The sequence below is a fragment of the Balaenoptera musculus genome, chromosome 7 (assembly GCF_009873245.2).
Source record: "Balaenoptera musculus isolate JJ_BM4_2016_0621 chromosome 7, mBalMus1.pri.v3, whole genome shotgun sequence".
Classification (NCBI taxonomy): Eukaryota; Metazoa; Chordata; class Mammalia; order Artiodactyla; family Balaenopteridae; genus Balaenoptera; species Balaenoptera musculus.
Genome location: NC_045791.1, coordinates 20,229,248 through 20,245,949, shown reverse-complemented (window position 1 = coordinate 20,245,949; position 16,702 = coordinate 20,229,248). Strand labels below are relative to the sequence as shown.

Genomic DNA, 16,702 nt, shown 5'->3' with positions numbered 1-16,702 from the left:
TTTTTTCCATATAGTAACCTTGGGTTTTGCTTGTTTCTAATTTCTTCATGTGTAAGTTTAGCTTGTTTGAGATTTTTCTTATTTCCTGAGGTAGGCTTGCATCGCTATAAACTTCCCTCTTAGAACTACTTTGGCTGCATTCTGTAGATTTTGGATTGATGTGTTTTCATTTTCATTTGTCTCCAGGTATTTTTTTATTTCCTCTTTCATATCTTCGTTAACCCATTGGTTGTTGAGAACCATATTGTTTAGCCTCTATGTATTAGTGGTTTTTGCAGGGTTTTTTCTTGAAGTTGATTTCTAGTCTCATTGCATGTGGTCGGGAAAAATGCTTGATAGGAATTTAATCTTCTTAAATTTACTGAGACTTGTTTTGTGGCCCACCATGTGATCTATCCTGGAGAATGTTCCATGTGTACTTGAAAATAATGTGCATTCTGCTACTTTTGGATGGAATGTTCTATATATATATACATCTATTATTAAGTCCATTTGGTCTAATGTGTCATTTAAGGCCAGTGTTTCCTTACTGATTTTCTGTCTGGGTGATCTGTCTAGTGATGCAAGTGGGGTATTAAAGTCCTCTACTGTTTTGTGTTATTGTCAATTTCTCCCTTATGTTTGTTAATACTTGCTTTATGTATTTAGGTGCTCCTATGTTGGATGCATATATATTTATAATTGTTAGATCTTCTTGTTGGATTGATCCCTTTATCATTATGTAATGTCCTTCTCATTTCCATTTGCATAGAATACTTTTTTCCATCCCCTCACTTTCAATCTGAGTGTGTCTTTAGATGTGAAGTGAGTCTTGGAAGCAGCATATTTGTGGGTCTTGTTTTTTTATCCATTCAGCCACTCTGTGTCTTTTGACTGGAGCATTTAGTCCATTTACATTCAAAGTAATTATTGATAGGTATGTTCTTACTGCCATTTTGTGACTTCCTTTCGGGTTGTTTTTGTATTTCTATTTTGTTCTTTCTTCTTTTTGCTTTCTTCTTCCCTGTGATTTGATGACTATCTTTAGTGTTAATATGAATTCCTTTCTCTTTTGTGTGTGTGTGTATCTGTTATAGATTTTTGGCTTATGGTTACCATGAGGTTTATATACAGCAACCTATGTACATACGTTATTATTTTAAGTTGATGATCTCTCAAGTTCAAATGCATTTCAACAGCCCTGCGTTTTTACTCTCCTCCCCCACATTTAATGTTTTTGACATCATATTTTATATCTTTTTATTTTGTGTATTTCTTAACTACTTATTATGGATATAGATGATTTTACTACTTTTGTCTTTTAACCTTGCTGCTAGCCTTATAAGTGGTTGAGCTACTACCTTTACCATATATTTGCCTTTACCAATGAGATTTTTTCTTTGTAATTTTCCTGTTTCTAGTTGTGGCCTTTTGACTGTTTGTTTTTGGCCGCTCTGCACAGCTTGCGGGACCTTACTTCCCTGACCAGGGATTGAACCCAGGCCCCCACAGTGGAAGTGTGGAGTCTTAACCACTGGACCGCCAGAGAATTCCCTAGTTATGGCCTTTCTTTCCCCACTTAGAGAAGTCCCTTTAACATTTCTTACAAAGCCAGTTTAGTGGTGCTGAACTCTTAGCTTTTGCTTGTCTGTAAAACACTTTATCATTCCTTTAAATTTGAATGATAGCCTCCCTTGCCAGATAAGAGTATTCTTGATTGTAGGTTTATTAACTTCAATTACTTTAAATATATGGTTCCATTCCCTTCTGGCCTACAAAGTTTCTGCTGAAAAGTCAGCTGACAGTTTTATAGGAGTTCCTTTGTATGTATCTAGTTACTTTTCCCTTGCTGCTTTTAATATTCTCTATCTTTAATTTTTGCCTAATTACACTGTGACTTGGTGTAGACCTCTTTGGGTTGATCTTATTTGGGACTCTCTGTACTTCGTGGACCTGGATATCTGTTTCCTTTCCAAGGTTAGGGAAGTTTTCTGCTATTGTGTCTTCAAATGCATTCTCTGCCACTTTTTTCTCCTTCTGGGACCCCTATAATGTGAATGTTAGTGTGCTTGATTTTGTCCCAGAGGTCACTTAAACTGTCCTTATTTTTTTTAATTCTTCTTTCTTTTTTTCTGTTCAACTTGAGTGGTTTAGACTACTTTGTCTTCCAGTTCACTAATTTGTTCCTCTGTATCATCTAATCTACTGTTGATTCCTTCTAGTGTATTTATTTGTTACTATATTCCTCATCTCTGTTTGGTTCTTCTTTATATTTAATAACTCTGTTAAACTTCTCATTGTGTTTATCCATTCTTCTCTCAAGTGAATTGAGCATCTTTATGACCATTACCTTGATTTTTTTTTTTTTTTTTGTCACACTGCATGGCTTATGAGATCTTAACTCCCCAACCAGGGATTGAACCCAGGCCCCCATAGTCAAAGCACCAAGTCCTAACCATTGGACCACCACCAGGGAATTCCCTACCTTGAACTCTTTATTGGGTAAATTGCTTATCTCCACTTCACTTAGCTCTTCTTCTGGGGTTTTATCTTTTTCCTTTGTTTTGAAAATATTCCACTGTCACCTTATTTTGCCTGATTCTCTGTTTTTATTTCTATGTATTAGGTAGGTCGATTATGTTTCCTGATCTTGGAGAAGTGGCCCTATGTAGGAGACATCGTATAGGGCCCAGCAGCACACTCACCTCTGTTCACCAGAGTGATATGCTCTAGGGGGTGCCTGCTTTATGAGCTGTGTAGGCCCTTCTGTTATGGCAGGGCTGACTTCTGTGGGCATGCTGGTAGGCTTGGTTGGCCCCCAGCCCAGGGTTGCCAAGCGCTGCCTAGTGCAGAGCCTGCTGGTTACTGGTGGGCAGGACAGGCCCCAGGACTGGTGCTGGCCCACTATTTGGCAGGGCCCAACCCTGGGCCCTCTTGTGGGCAGGGCCAGATCCTAGGGTGGCTGGGGGCTTGGGAGGAAAGGGGTCTACAGCTACTACTGGCCTGCTGGTAGATGGGGCTTTATCCTTGTGTGGTTGGCTGCTTGGCCTGGGGCTTCCCAGGACTAGTGCTGACTGGCTGGTGGGCCGGGCCTGGTCCCTGCGCTAACAGGCTAGAGGGAGGATTCCAAAATGGCGCTTGCCAGCACCAGTGTCCTCACGATAGAATGAGCTCCCAAAAAAGGCTGCTGTTAACACCTGTGTCCCCAGGGTGAGTCCCAGTTGCCTTCTGCTTGTTTAGGAGGCTCTCCAAGATCAGCAAGTGGGTCTGACCCTGTCTCCTTTCAGGTTACCACTTCTGCCCCAGGTCTCAGAGCATGTGAGATTTTACATGCACCCTTTAAGTGGATTTTCTGTTTCCTATGGGGCTTCAGTTCTCCCAGATGCAAGCCCCACTGGCCTTCAAAGCCAGACATTCTAGCAGGCTTGTCTTCCTGGTGCAGGATCCCCAGCCTGGGGAACCCAATATACGACTCAGACTTCTCACTCCTTGGGGGGAATTTCTGCAGTTGTGATTATCCTCCCATTTGTTGGTTGCCTACGTTGGGAGTGTGGTTGTTGACTATGCCACATCTCTGTCCTTCCTACCCGTCTCTTTGTGGTTCCTTCTTTATATCGTTGGTTGTAGAAGATCTCTTCTGCTAGTCTTCTGGTTGTTCTCATCGATAGTTGCTCTGTAAATAGTTATTTTGGTGTGCCCATGGGTGGAGGTGAATTCAGGGTCTTCCTACTCTACGATCTTGGCCACTCCTCCCAGCCTTTTCTTTTAACCTTTGTTCTCTGAAACATTTCAGTGGAGTTTATTTTAAGCAACTTTCATTCAGATAGTCAACAGAATGACAGATGTTTCCCTATAAAACAAAATATCTTTTGAAACTATAATGAAGGAATAGAGCTTTTCTCATTTTCTTTTTACATTTATAATTCAAGGAGGTTTGTGAAACTCATTTATTTTAGGTATTGACATCTTCGCTACTTAATATTGGAATATGAAATTTCCACTTTGGTTTTTGTAACAACAGACCAAGCATGAATTGGGCCCTTGGGATTAAAATCAAATCTCTACTTAGAAATTATAGATTCAGACACCATTATCACTGGGCTTTATCAGTAGACTTAACATGGCAACTTGGAAATAAAAGCCTTCTTTCTATCTTCTGTATAGCATTTAGGAATTTTAAGTTTCTATGTCAGTTGTAAACTGGGTTATCTGGCTTTTGTCCTATCCCTCCCCTGTTTATCATTAGTACTTATCTCTCACAGAAGAATATACAAATGTATTTTAACACATTATTGACTCGGGGACTTTTGCAGAAACGAACGCCTGTGGCCAGCGATTTGTTATGTAAGTGAATATTGAAACACCCACGTTTGAGTAAATATCAACTTTTCTTGCACTTAATGTATTTTTTTAAATAAATTTATTTATTTGTTTATTTTTGGCTGAGTTGGGTCTTTGTTGCTGCGCGTGGGCTTCCTCTAGTTGCAGCAAGTGGGGGCTACTCTTCGTTGTGGTGCACGGGCTTCTTACTGCGGTGGCTTCTCTTGTTGCGGAGCATGGGCTCTAGGCGTGCAGGCTTCAGTAGCTGTGGCTCGCAGGCTCAGAGTGCAGGCTCAGTAGTTGTGGCGCACGGGCTTAGTTGCTCCACAGCATGTGGGATCTTCCCGGACCAGGGCTCAAACCCGTGTCCCCTGCATTGGCAGGCAGATTCTTAACCACTCTGCCACCAGGGAAGCCCTGCACTTAATGTATTTATTTGAAACTTTGTACATGTCTTACTAAAGCATTCTAATATTTCATTAGAGTGTGATAGGCAGTATAGCAGTGAACTCTGTGCAGGGGAACAGAACATCTATTACAAATATACTGTGTTTCACTGCACTTTCCCCTAGAAGAGCAGACTCTACACTTTCTGGCGGCATTTTTTTTTTAGTCCTGTGGGTATTATTTCCTCTAGAATATGTGCTTTTACCTGATAGTCAACAAGGTGGATCTTTGTGGGGAGCTCTTTTAGAAATGCCACAAGAAAGACCAGGTGCAGGACTACCACTACATTCACCAGAATGGTCATTTACCCATTCTCTAGCTACTGCTAACAAAAATTGCTTGTAAGTCATTTTATTCTGTGCATTAATGCTACAATTAATTTTAAATGCATTGAGTAAACCACAATTACTCAAATAGAAACCCACTTTCTTATACCATTTTTGAGTTTTTCAGAGGTTATTGAAGTTTGCCAGATACTGACTGGATTGATCAACTCCTTTAATATATTTATTATACTCTAATATTCAGGTGGGCTTAGTTATCTGATGGCCAGTCCTCCTGTCTTCCTTTCCTGTAGATGCTGTGGAGGCATCATGAATAGTTGTCACCGTGTGGACTAGCCTCTTGTCTTTCCATAAGAAGAATCACTTCTCCCGTCCATAAGAATGTCATTTCTCCCCCTGTAGATTTTTAGATTTCTCCTTTAATTGGTTTGGTAGACCACGATTCTCTCTTATAATCCCACAAACTCTGGTTTTATTTTTCAACAATATTTTAGATGGGCCACACTGTTTTAATAATTGTCTTGGTAAATATGGTGCCACGAACCAAGGTGATTGTAGGACCGATAATAGTTTCTTGCACTTTCTTTCCTTCACCCATGTAAATCGCAAGGTTGCATATATATCCAGTTTCACTTTTGCTAACCATCCTGACCAAGGTTCCATATTTTGTAAGTTTTCCATGATTATAGGTTTTGAATCTGAGTCATTCTATCCATTTTATCATTGCCTCCTCAAGTGATAGCTCTTGTTTGGGTATATAGATCAATTGAAATTTTGGTAGAAAATAATCCAAAAAAGTTTTAACTTTTGAAATTCTGTCTGCAGGAAGTAGAGTTTCCGAGTTATCGTTAAAGTGAAGAAATACCATTTTTTGTTCGAACCTTCTTCTTGTCATAATCTTTGGAAAGATAGGTGTTTCAAGTAAGGGATCAGTCGACCAATATTCTTTCCAGTGTGACTTTCTTATTTGTCCCATCAAAATTATTAATCCAAGAAACTTCATCATGTCACTATTGGTTACATCTGTCCATTTTAAAGCCTTATACTTTTTATAGGATTTTTCATTCTGTGTAGGATACAAGTTTGTTTGAGAAGCGACCAGCTTCAAAAAGTTGTTACCAAAAGTTAATTCTGTTATTTCACTAACACTTTGTGGGTTGTTACATTAATAGTTACATCTAACACATCTGTAAAACTTTCTAATTTTCGTGCAATGTTGTCTTCAGTCCACTCTTCTGTAGAAGCAAAGGAGCATTCTCTAGCACCTTGAGTTTCATTTTCACTTTCCTTATCAGAATCAGTCACTAAGGTTTTTTGTCTTTTTGTTGGTCTGATATTCACATCATCTAAATCAGAACTACATTCTGAAGAACTGTCGTCTTCTGAGACACTAGTATATATGTTGCTCGGACAATCAGAAAAAGTATCTGCATAAAATTCACTGAAAAATTCTTCTTCACTCAAAATTTCACGATGCATCATTTTTGAAAATTTTATGGTAATAAACTTGCATTTATAATATACACAAGGTTGGAACAAAAACCTAATGGAGCAAAATGTGAATGATAATGATAATCGTAAGCTGTCCTTGATCAATTTTAAGCTCTAACAACTTCGCATGGTGATGTTAATTGTATCACTCTCTAAAAACGTATTGATAACGTCTCTGGTCAATGACATTCGGGTAACAAAAGACGTATTAATACATATCCAGTCAATAATCTGTTAAAATATTGATATTCATATTTTTGTATTACCATTGATTAACATGAATAGGGGTTAATATCCAAAGCAAAGCAATTTAAAAATTAATTATTGGGGTCATCTTAACCCTACTTATATCAAGATTTGAATGAATCAATGACTAAAGTTTATTACTTCCATTGAAACTTCAAGACTAATCAGGAAGTAGTAGTGTTTTTATTTCTGCTGTTTTCATAGAATGTAAACATACATTTTTCAATTCTGTTAATCATGGAAAATTCTAAATCTCTTACAAAAGTAGATAGACTAGCCTAATGAAACCCCATATACTCATCACCCAATTTCAACCATTGTCAACCCATGGCCAATTTTGTTTTAGCCATTTCCCCCCTGCCCTCTTATTTTGAAGCAAACCTCAGCTATCATTTCATCCATAAATACTTTAGTAAAATATACCTTTTTAATCTTACCATCTTCCACAGCAGCAGTTTAGTGCAGTAAACATTTGTCTTGTGCCTCTTGTTTAGAAGGTAGACAATAAACATACTATAGTGATTATTAAAATGAGAAAGAAATAGGCACTCTCCTAAACAAACTTATGGTATAATGGGAATGGGGGAAGATAAGTGTTCATTAATTTGGTCTTCCTTGATGATAACAAGTGTTATTAAAGTATTAAAAAGTCAGATTTTTTTAATGCCCATAAAATGGGTATTTTGTGTTTCTAATAATGTGAGCTGACATGAATTATAAAGAAAGTTTTTTATCCTTTAATGCCACTGTGATGACAAATGAGATTGAGAAATGGTGTTAAATATTTTTTAAGTATTTAAATTTCCTTATTTAACTTAATTTCTTGATAACAGTTTTTTTCTGGTGCATACACTGTTTCAAAGAATGATTTTATGTGACATAAACAGATATTCAATACCTACCAGATATTTTTTCTTAGCTGCTGTTTCTACTACTGAAGAGCCTAAAAGTCCCTGAGGCAATTTCTATACTGAGGCTGATTTTACATGAAAGAGCTTTGCTCTAAAAGCATTTCCTTTTGAGTTATCTCTGAATTCACAATTGTTATCAGTGGAACCATGGAACTAATAGTATATAGGCTCTTGGGTCCATGTCAACTGGCCGCTTGAGTACAGGCTACCCGGACAGCTAGGAGATCTGTGGCAATGAGCAGGTTCAGCTGGAAAGGGCATGTTTCTACCCCAGAACCTGTTCAAGTTGCCCTTTCCTCATCACTGCACATATAATAACTCCAATGAAATGTTAAAAATGTTGCTGCTTTGTTTAAGAAAAAAATGTGTATGGAGTGTGTGGAAGAAAAAAAGCTGTATGTTCCTTATTTCACCAGTATTGGTTAAAAATTTTTTTTATATTTATGTATTGCCACAGTGACCTCATGTGGGGAAAACATTTATTTCATACATTTTTATTAACTCTTAATCATTGTACAAATAGGTTTCAAACTGAAATTCAGACGGTGAATAAACAGTTCCCATGTGAGCCATTCAAATTTTTGGAGCCAACTTTAAGACTAGAGTATTGTGAAGCATTAGCTATGCTTAGGGAAGCCGGAATTGAAATGGGAGATGAAGAAGATCTAAGGTTTGTTTCTCTTTGTGATTTTTAAAACTTTAGTAATTAGATTTAAGATACAAAAGAATAAATGTATTGATGAATGAGGTTTTTTTCACCCAGTTGATAAACTTCAATTTTATTAATTTTGGTATATAGTATGATGTTTGTTTTGTTCAATGTGTGATCTGAAATAAAATGTTACGTTTAATGTGGTTTGCCTAAGCTTCAGTATTTTTGTTTATAAACACCATTTTTGTGCATTTTCCCCCCGGCTTCATATTTGTAATGCTTTAAAGAAAATATAGGGCCTTTTGCCTGTGATTTTATCATCTAATATGTGAACTCTCTTTCTAAATCAGTGGTGTTAGAGGGGATAGACAACAGCCTAAATCTGTCCCCATACAGGATTAGGGTATGAAACTTTTAAAGATCTCTAAAAGTTATACATATTTCACCCAAAACCCTTCATTTACTTTTATTTGTTTAACAAATATATGTGTGTGTGTGTACACATATGTATATATATTATTTTAATCATCCTGTACATTGCTAGACGACATTTTAAGGAAAACCATAAATTCTATAATTAATTGAAGTTGGATAATATTTTTGTAAGTATTTTGGAAATTTTTCTTAAATAGGATAGAACTTAAAAGTAGCAAAGTCCTGGCTATAGAAATGTAATTGGTTTCTATATACACTGTTACATTTTACTTGGAAATACTGATTTATGTTTTATAAATCTTTGATAAAGAGTAAAAAAGGAGAGACCATTTTGAAGTAGAACCATTTAATGGCAAGAGAAGCCTATGTTGGTATAGTAAACTTACATTATCTGTAATTGCAGGACACTACTTCATCCATGCTATTTATGAATCAGTGAATTGCTAAATTCTATTTATACTTTTATTTAAATATTATTGAGCAGCACCTACTAACTGTACCAGGTGCACTCATAAGTGGTTTCCAGTAGTAGTTGCCTTTTTAAAAAGGAGCAGAATAGACAACTATGTATTTTGGCTAAATTTTTTATCCTTTGAGAACTTCAAATAGAAGAGGTTCCTTATTAACTTAAAACTCTTTTAAGTTGCTGTTTGATCTTCAAACATCTGATTTCCTGTTTCTTTTTCAGTACACCAAATGAAAAACTGTTGGGTCGTTTGGTAAAGGAAAAGGTAAGGACTCTTGTACATGCTGGATTTCTTTTTATAAATTTGAAACATACCCTGGAACTAGAGAACAGTTGCAAGGGGGGCTAATCTTCCTAGAATGGTAATACTCCAGAATAAATAAAAACCAAGGGGGATAATATATTTTTTTTAATTCTTAGAAAAATAAAAAGTATTCAGACAGGCTTTGCCCAAATGGTATGATTAGCTCAGTATTTGATTTTTGTATGAGTTGTACTGAGGTACCTCTAAAAGTGATGTCTAGGTCTGATTGTCAGATTAGTTAGAGAGGACCTCAAGATGATTTTAAATTATTTAGAAATGGTCTTCCCTGACTACCCTTGCTAATTCATGGGACTAGAGGGTGAATGAATTTCCTTTATGCCTCTTACATGAAAGCTACTTTCCTATCTCATTTTCTAAAATTCCAAAGAAGAGAAAAGCTAAACTTAGTGTGATCTTTAAAGAAATTAAGAAAATTGTGTAATTGAATAAAAACAGTCCTTGAGCTCCTCCTGCTGGTTGCACTCAAAACTGTTCAACTGACTGGGGAACTAGCCTGTTTGTGAAACTGCATAGTACTGAGTTTATACCTTTAAAATGATGTTTCAGTGGGGCCATTTCTAATTTGTCAGTTCTGTTGACATTCTCTCTATGCTCCAGTTTTAGGAAAAATGTTTAACATCAAAAGAGTTGAAACGTGAATGGTTTAACTAAATGTAGGTCACATATTCTTTCTAACAAAAGTGTCATAACTTCATGTTAATGTTATTTCAATTGTAGTTTTCATCTGAGAAAAACTACCAAATTAGTATCTAAAATATTAGATATCTAAGTGAAAATTTAAATTATTGGGGGGAATAATCAAGGTTTTTTTAGATGAATATAGTAAAAGACGTCAGTTTTCCCAAAATAATTTATAGATTTAATGTAGTTTTTGTAAAACCCAATGAGATTTGGGATAATTTAACAAAAATAGTTATAAAATGCATCTGAAAAACTAAATGAGCTAGAATTGCAATGCAAAAAAATGAAAATCAAAGAAGTTTATCACAGCATAATTTTCAATGGAGGAGAAATTGGAAAGAGATTACATGTCCAAAAAAAGAAAATGAAAAATGCATATTTGAACTATGATCGAATAGTCAACAGCTCCTAAAAATTAAGTATATTGGAAGAATTTATAACATCATGGCAAAATACTGTAGGATACAGGTATTACTTGAAAGAAGCAGAATAGTTATTGTATATAGAGTGTAATTACAGTAATTTTGAAGAACAAAACTTATGTATAAAAAAAGACAGTTAATTGAAATGGTAGCCTTCTTTTTACTTTCATTAAACTTCTTAAAAATCTGTTTTAATCATATTTATTCTTTTTATAGTATGATACAGATTTTTATATTCTTGATAAATATCCATTGGCTGTAAGACCTTTCTATACCATGCCTGACCCAAGAAATCCTGTAAGTAATTTGATTTTAAATAACCTGTTTGGGGGAAGAGGGAAAACTTTATTGTCACTGTGTCAAGTTGTACAATGGGAATAATGGTTTTCATTAGTAACTTGCAGTTTTGATGGACACATTTTTATATGTATTGCTACTAGTTTCTGTCAGGTCAAAATGATACTGTGAAATTTGAATATTCTAGCAAATTAGTCCCCAGAACTTGTATTAAAAATAATTTTCATGTGTTTTTTTAAAAACTTTATTATTATTATTATTTTTGTGGGGGGCTGTGCTGGGTCTTCTTTTCTGTGTGCGGGCTTTTCTCTAGTTGCAGCGAGTGGGGGCTACTCTTTGTTGCAGTGCATGGGCTTCTCAATGTGGTGGCTTCTCTTGTTGCGGAACACGGGCTCTAGGCACGCGGGCTTCAGTAGTTGTGGCACAGGTGCTCAGTAGTTGTGGCACACAGGCTTAGTTGCTCCGCAGCATGTGGGATCTTCCCAGACCAGGGCTCGAACCCATGTCCCCTGCATTGGCAGGCGGATTCTTAACCACTGCGCCACCAGGGAAGTTCCTCGTGTCATTTTTAAAGATATATGAGGAAATAACACTATATAAACAACAAATAGTATTAATAGATTTGAAGACTTTACCAAATCATTTTATTATTGACCTTGAACTAAGAATTCACATTCTATCCTGGTAGTTAATCTAAATAATGTCTTGTGGCTTTTCATTGTTTTTCCTCTGCACTGGTTCCCCAACTTCAGTGGGCATCAGAATCACTTGGAGGGCTTTTAAACCACAGATTGGTGGGCCCCATCACCAGACTTTCTGATTAGTTGGTCTGGGGTGGGGCTTGATAATTGGTATTTCTGATAAGGTAATACTGAAGCTACCAGTCCAGCAATCACACTTTGAGAACCATTGGTTTATTGAAAGACAAGGAAAGTAAGTTAAAACCTGATAAGGAATAGTTTGAGCTATGGTAAATTGATGTTCAATTTACTTTCCTTAAAATAATGGCGTTTTAAAAGTTAAAAAGACTAACACTTGTTGATAATTTGAAGTTCCAAAAGTGATCTCAAAATCATATCACACTTAAAAAATTCAGATGATAAAGTGAAATAAGAATCAGCACTACTTCTTAAAAGAAGATATAATGTTCTGATTTGTTGTTGGAAGGTGTGGGAGAAGGGGAGCATAAAATCTGATAGAGGCAAGGAAGAACTTATTTTTCATCCCTCACTAGTTTAATCCTGTTTTAGAGAAACAAATGTTTATTGGAGCAGGTTCCATCATTAATTGTAGGAAAAAATGGACTTGCTCTTCATGCAACAAAGGGTGTTTTTCCACATATGTGTGATAGGGTGATAGCCACTTGAGTGGTATTTTTTTGTTTGTTTTTCCTGCAGAAACAGTCCAACTCTTACGATATGTTCATGAGAGGAGAAGAAATACTGTCAGGAGCTCAAAGAATACATGATCCTCAGCTGCTAACAGAGAGAGCCTTACATCATGGAATTGGTAAACAACTTAAATATATTGAGGAGGGCCATGTATATTCTGAAAACAATAAATTTTAAAACCCTTTAAAGACTTTTCAGAAACAGTCATTTGTTTTAATCTTCATTGTACAGTAATTGCTTCTGCAATTTTTTTAAGCTAAATAAGATGATAAATTATGTGGGGGTTTTTTATGTTTGTTTTGTAGATTTGGAGAAAATTAAGGCATACATTGATTCCTTCCGCTTTGGAGCCCCTCCTCATGCTGGTGGAGGCATTGGTAATATTTCTTTATATTATGACAGTATTTCCAACCCAGATTTCATTTGTCAAAGTGTTCATTCAGTTCTAACAAAATTTCTTCAGCATTAGACTCCAAAAAGTAAATTCTGTATATTGTTATTGCTTACAAATAAGTTCATAAGTGCTAAGTGTAATACAAATATGTATTATAAGAATTTTTTAAGTGAGTTACGACTAAATGAAAATTTGATTTTGAGTATCCTCTTTTCTTTCTGTATTCGTGAGTTCATTCAGATTAGCCCAGATTAAAGCTCTCCCTCCGGTTAGTTCAGATTGCTGCTAAATGTTTTTGTTGAAATGTTAACATTTCATTGGCTTTTAGAACCACTTCTAGAGTATATGTAAGATGCTGCTCTGTGATTGAAAATGAGTAAATATTTAACTTACTCAACTTTTGGATGTCCGTATCAAAAACTCTTAAGTTTTCTGTTGTTTGTTTTGGGGTTTTTGGTAAACAGGTAATATACTTACAAAAATTTCAAATTCAAAGCATATAGAAGAGTGTACATTCACCTCCCTACAGAAAACTATTGTTTCTAGTTTCTTCTTTGCCTTTGCAAAGATAATCTTTGCATATGCAAAGCTACATGCACTTTTTAAAATACATTTTTTTATACTATATAAACCATTCAATACCTTGCATTTTTCACTTACTATATTTTGTAAGTTGTTCCTTATCAATACTTAAGGAGCTTTTTCATTCATTTTTAATCACTACACAGAATCCATTGAAAGGGTGCATGGTAATCTTGTTAACCAGCTTCCTATTGATAGACACGTAGGGTATTACCAGCCTTTTGTTATTACAAACAATGCTACATTGAATATATACATAGTTTAAATTTCAATGGGAAATTTATGACTATTTTCTCTTAGAATATTGAATGATGTGCATTTTGCATGATATTTTACAAACTTTTGTAACTGACACTGTAAATTTTCATCGTGCTTGTGAAGAAAGACACTTGAATGGTTATCAAAATACCTATTTTTGTTAATTAATATTTGAGTGGAAGATGGGATATGGTGATTTTTTTTTTTTGATTAGTGTTAGGTTACTATAATACAAGGTTCAAATTTACGTCTGCAGATGTTTTTTAGTAAGGAATAGAAATAAAAATATTAATTCTTTTATTTATATTACTTTTAGATGTTAAATGTATTAAACTTAAAAGTTGTTGATATATAAAAGTATTCTTTGACCTTGCCTTCTTTGTGGGATGTATTAGCCTGCTACAATTCAGTGAACGAGATACATCATATTGCACACAAAAAGTTTCATTTGCTAGTTTTGCTGTGTTTCTTAGGTGATACTTGTTCTTAATTCTTGTCAGTAATATAGTATTTAAGTCACATGTCAAAATCAGACTCTTCTACATTCAAAACATTTAGTACAATAATGTATTATAGAGTCTTTTATGCTAGGAACCACCATGTTTCATGTGTATTGAATTATAATAAATTTCTGGTAACTTCCGTTAAATCAAATTTCCGTGAACAAGTTTATGACTTTCATCTTACACTGATGGCCTGGACTACATAAGTAAAATCTGGTCTCATTTGAAAACATAATAATAGGCTTATAAAATATTTTTTGTTTGTTTAGATCATAAATTTTGGATATTTACATAATTTTTGTAGTTCACATTTCACAGAATCCATACAGCTTAAGAATATCTCATTTAGTCCTTCCCACATACAGCATCGTCTGTTTTCTGAATCAGACCCAAAATATTCCATTTTAAACTCAAAATAATAGAAGTCATTTTTTTCCTAACAAGGAAAAGCATTTTGTTGATCAGTGATATTATTTTGGTAGTTTTCAATAGGTAAGACCCTGGGAGATTTTCAGAAAATGAATTAATGATTATTTTGTTTTCTCCAGGGTTGGAACGAGTGACTATGCTCTTTTTGGGCTTGCACAATGTTCGTCAGACCTCAATGTTTCCCCGTGATCCCAAACGACTTACTCCTTAAGGAAACTGTTGCTTTTTATTCTTTCCAGTACCTGCTATTAATCAGGCTGTACCTTAGGTACTTAAAATATGCAATAAAATAAATGTCTTATCCAAAGTGCCACAATTACTTTCGGACTAATTCAGTATAGGTTACTTTAAAAGAGAAGATTTTTATAACTTCGGACATGCTTCAGTAGGAAATGGTTGAACATTTTAATGAAAAATTCATATTGTTATGTTAAACGTTCATATATTGCATTACTACAATAAATGTTAACAGCAATTTTAAACAGATAATATTGTGTAAATTTTCTTTTCTATATTGCAGTGGCTACAATATTAATGTCTTACATTTTCAATATTTGGTCTTATTTTTTTAAATTCTGACGTTGAGGTAAGAACAATTTTAGGGGAGTATCTGAGATTTTAATGAATGTATAATTGGCATATCATGGAAAATTAGGCAGAAAATATCAATTCTTAAAAATTGTGCTCAGAAATCATGTAAAGCAGGTGAGAATACTGGTTAGAAAATATACAATATAATATTATATTAAATTGTTGAATAATCTAAACCTGAATTTCAATAAAATTTTAAAGCTAATTATAGTTGTTTCTGTGTAACTTCATGGCAATGTGATTTTATAACTGGTTCTTGGCATTTATAATTTGGGAGAAGAAAAAAAATAGACATCCAGTTTATGTAAATGCTTGAAAGCAAATGAAAACTGATATATGCATAACATGTATTAATCAAGAGGTAAATTCAGATGGGTGTAAGGATACAGTTCTTAAAGCTGAAAGCTTGGGTTGCTTTAATAGTTTATTTCACATAGATTAAAAAATATTGCAGAATTTTCTGTTTTTGTTTTTAACTGGTACTGGCATTTAGTGAATATCACTAAAATGCACTCCCACTTCCCTCCCAAAATGAAATTTCTGTTTAAGAATTAGTTAGAAACACTTTTCCTCTAGATTTTTAAATATGTTGATGCTAATGTTAATTTTATGGTGAACCACACATAATGGTGAGGAACAAAATAATGTAATGCAGATATTTCCTACAGGAAAAGGAAAAATAATACAGAAAAAAGTAAGGGGGTCAGAAAGGTAGAACATTACCCTTGGATCATATATATCTGCCCATTATTTTTTAAAGTTAATTTATTTCACCATCTAGATTATGAGCTCTTTGAGGGTAGAGACTCAATTTTTATATCTTTCTTTCATAACCTACCAAAGTATCTTGAGTTTGGTAGGCACCCCAGAAGTGTTAAATACATTTAAGCTACACCAAGAATAAAATGAACTATATCTGTTTTTTCTGTATTGCATAATCCCCAAGCCCCAAAATAGTATAATAATAACAGCCCTAGATCTATTCTTCTCAAGTTCATAGAATTATAGCTTCTTTCAAAATAAATGGTTTATAACATCTTAGAATGATGTAATCTTTGTATGTAATTTTTTTTTATAAAGTATTTCAAACATGTCAACCAGATTAGAGCATGATAAAAAGGACACCCCTATACTTGCCACCAGGCTTTATCAAATCTTAACATTGTCATATTTGCTTCAGATATTTTATTTTCTTTTTTAGAGAAAAAGTAGTGGATACAGTTAAGTTTTCCCATTTACCCACCCTGATCCTGTTCCTTCCTACCTAGTGATAACTACTATATCAATTCAGTGGGTTTTTTAAAATTCTTTTCCATGTTTTTATATTTTAACTAAATATTTGTTTCTATAAACATTGTCTAGTATTATTTTGCAGATTTATTTGATATGTGTATTCTGGGATTTTGATGGAGTTATCTTGAATTTATAAATAATTTGAAAAGACTTGGAATTTTCATCTATTCAGTCTACCAATGAGTGAACATGGTATATCCCTTCCTTTTTTGGTATTTTTTCTTTAATTGTGATGTTCTTTAATATCTTTCAAAATTACTTTTTAATTGGGAATTCCCTGGCGGTCCAGTGGTTAGGACTCCATG

At 34.6% G+C, this 16,702-nt stretch overlaps 1 protein-coding gene across 1 annotated transcript in view; it reads left to right on the top strand.

Moving 5' to 3' along the window:
- DARS1 (aspartyl-tRNA synthetase 1) overlaps positions 1–15,309 on the top strand; it is a 67,352-nt gene extending 52,043 nt beyond the window's left edge. The window contains exons 11-16 of the mRNA XM_036858103.1: positions 8,202–8,348; positions 9,454–9,496; positions 10,876–10,956; positions 12,354–12,465; positions 12,653–12,724; positions 14,633–15,309. Coding sequence (XP_036713998.1) covers positions 8,202–8,348; positions 9,454–9,496; positions 10,876–10,956; positions 12,354–12,465; positions 12,653–12,724; positions 14,633–14,724 — 547 coding nt within the window. The 3' untranslated portion in view covers positions 14,725–15,309. The remainder of the gene's footprint in view (positions 1–8,201; positions 8,349–9,453; positions 9,497–10,875; positions 10,957–12,353; positions 12,466–12,652; positions 12,725–14,632) is intronic.
- Positions 15,310–16,702: the final 1,393 nt, after the last annotated feature.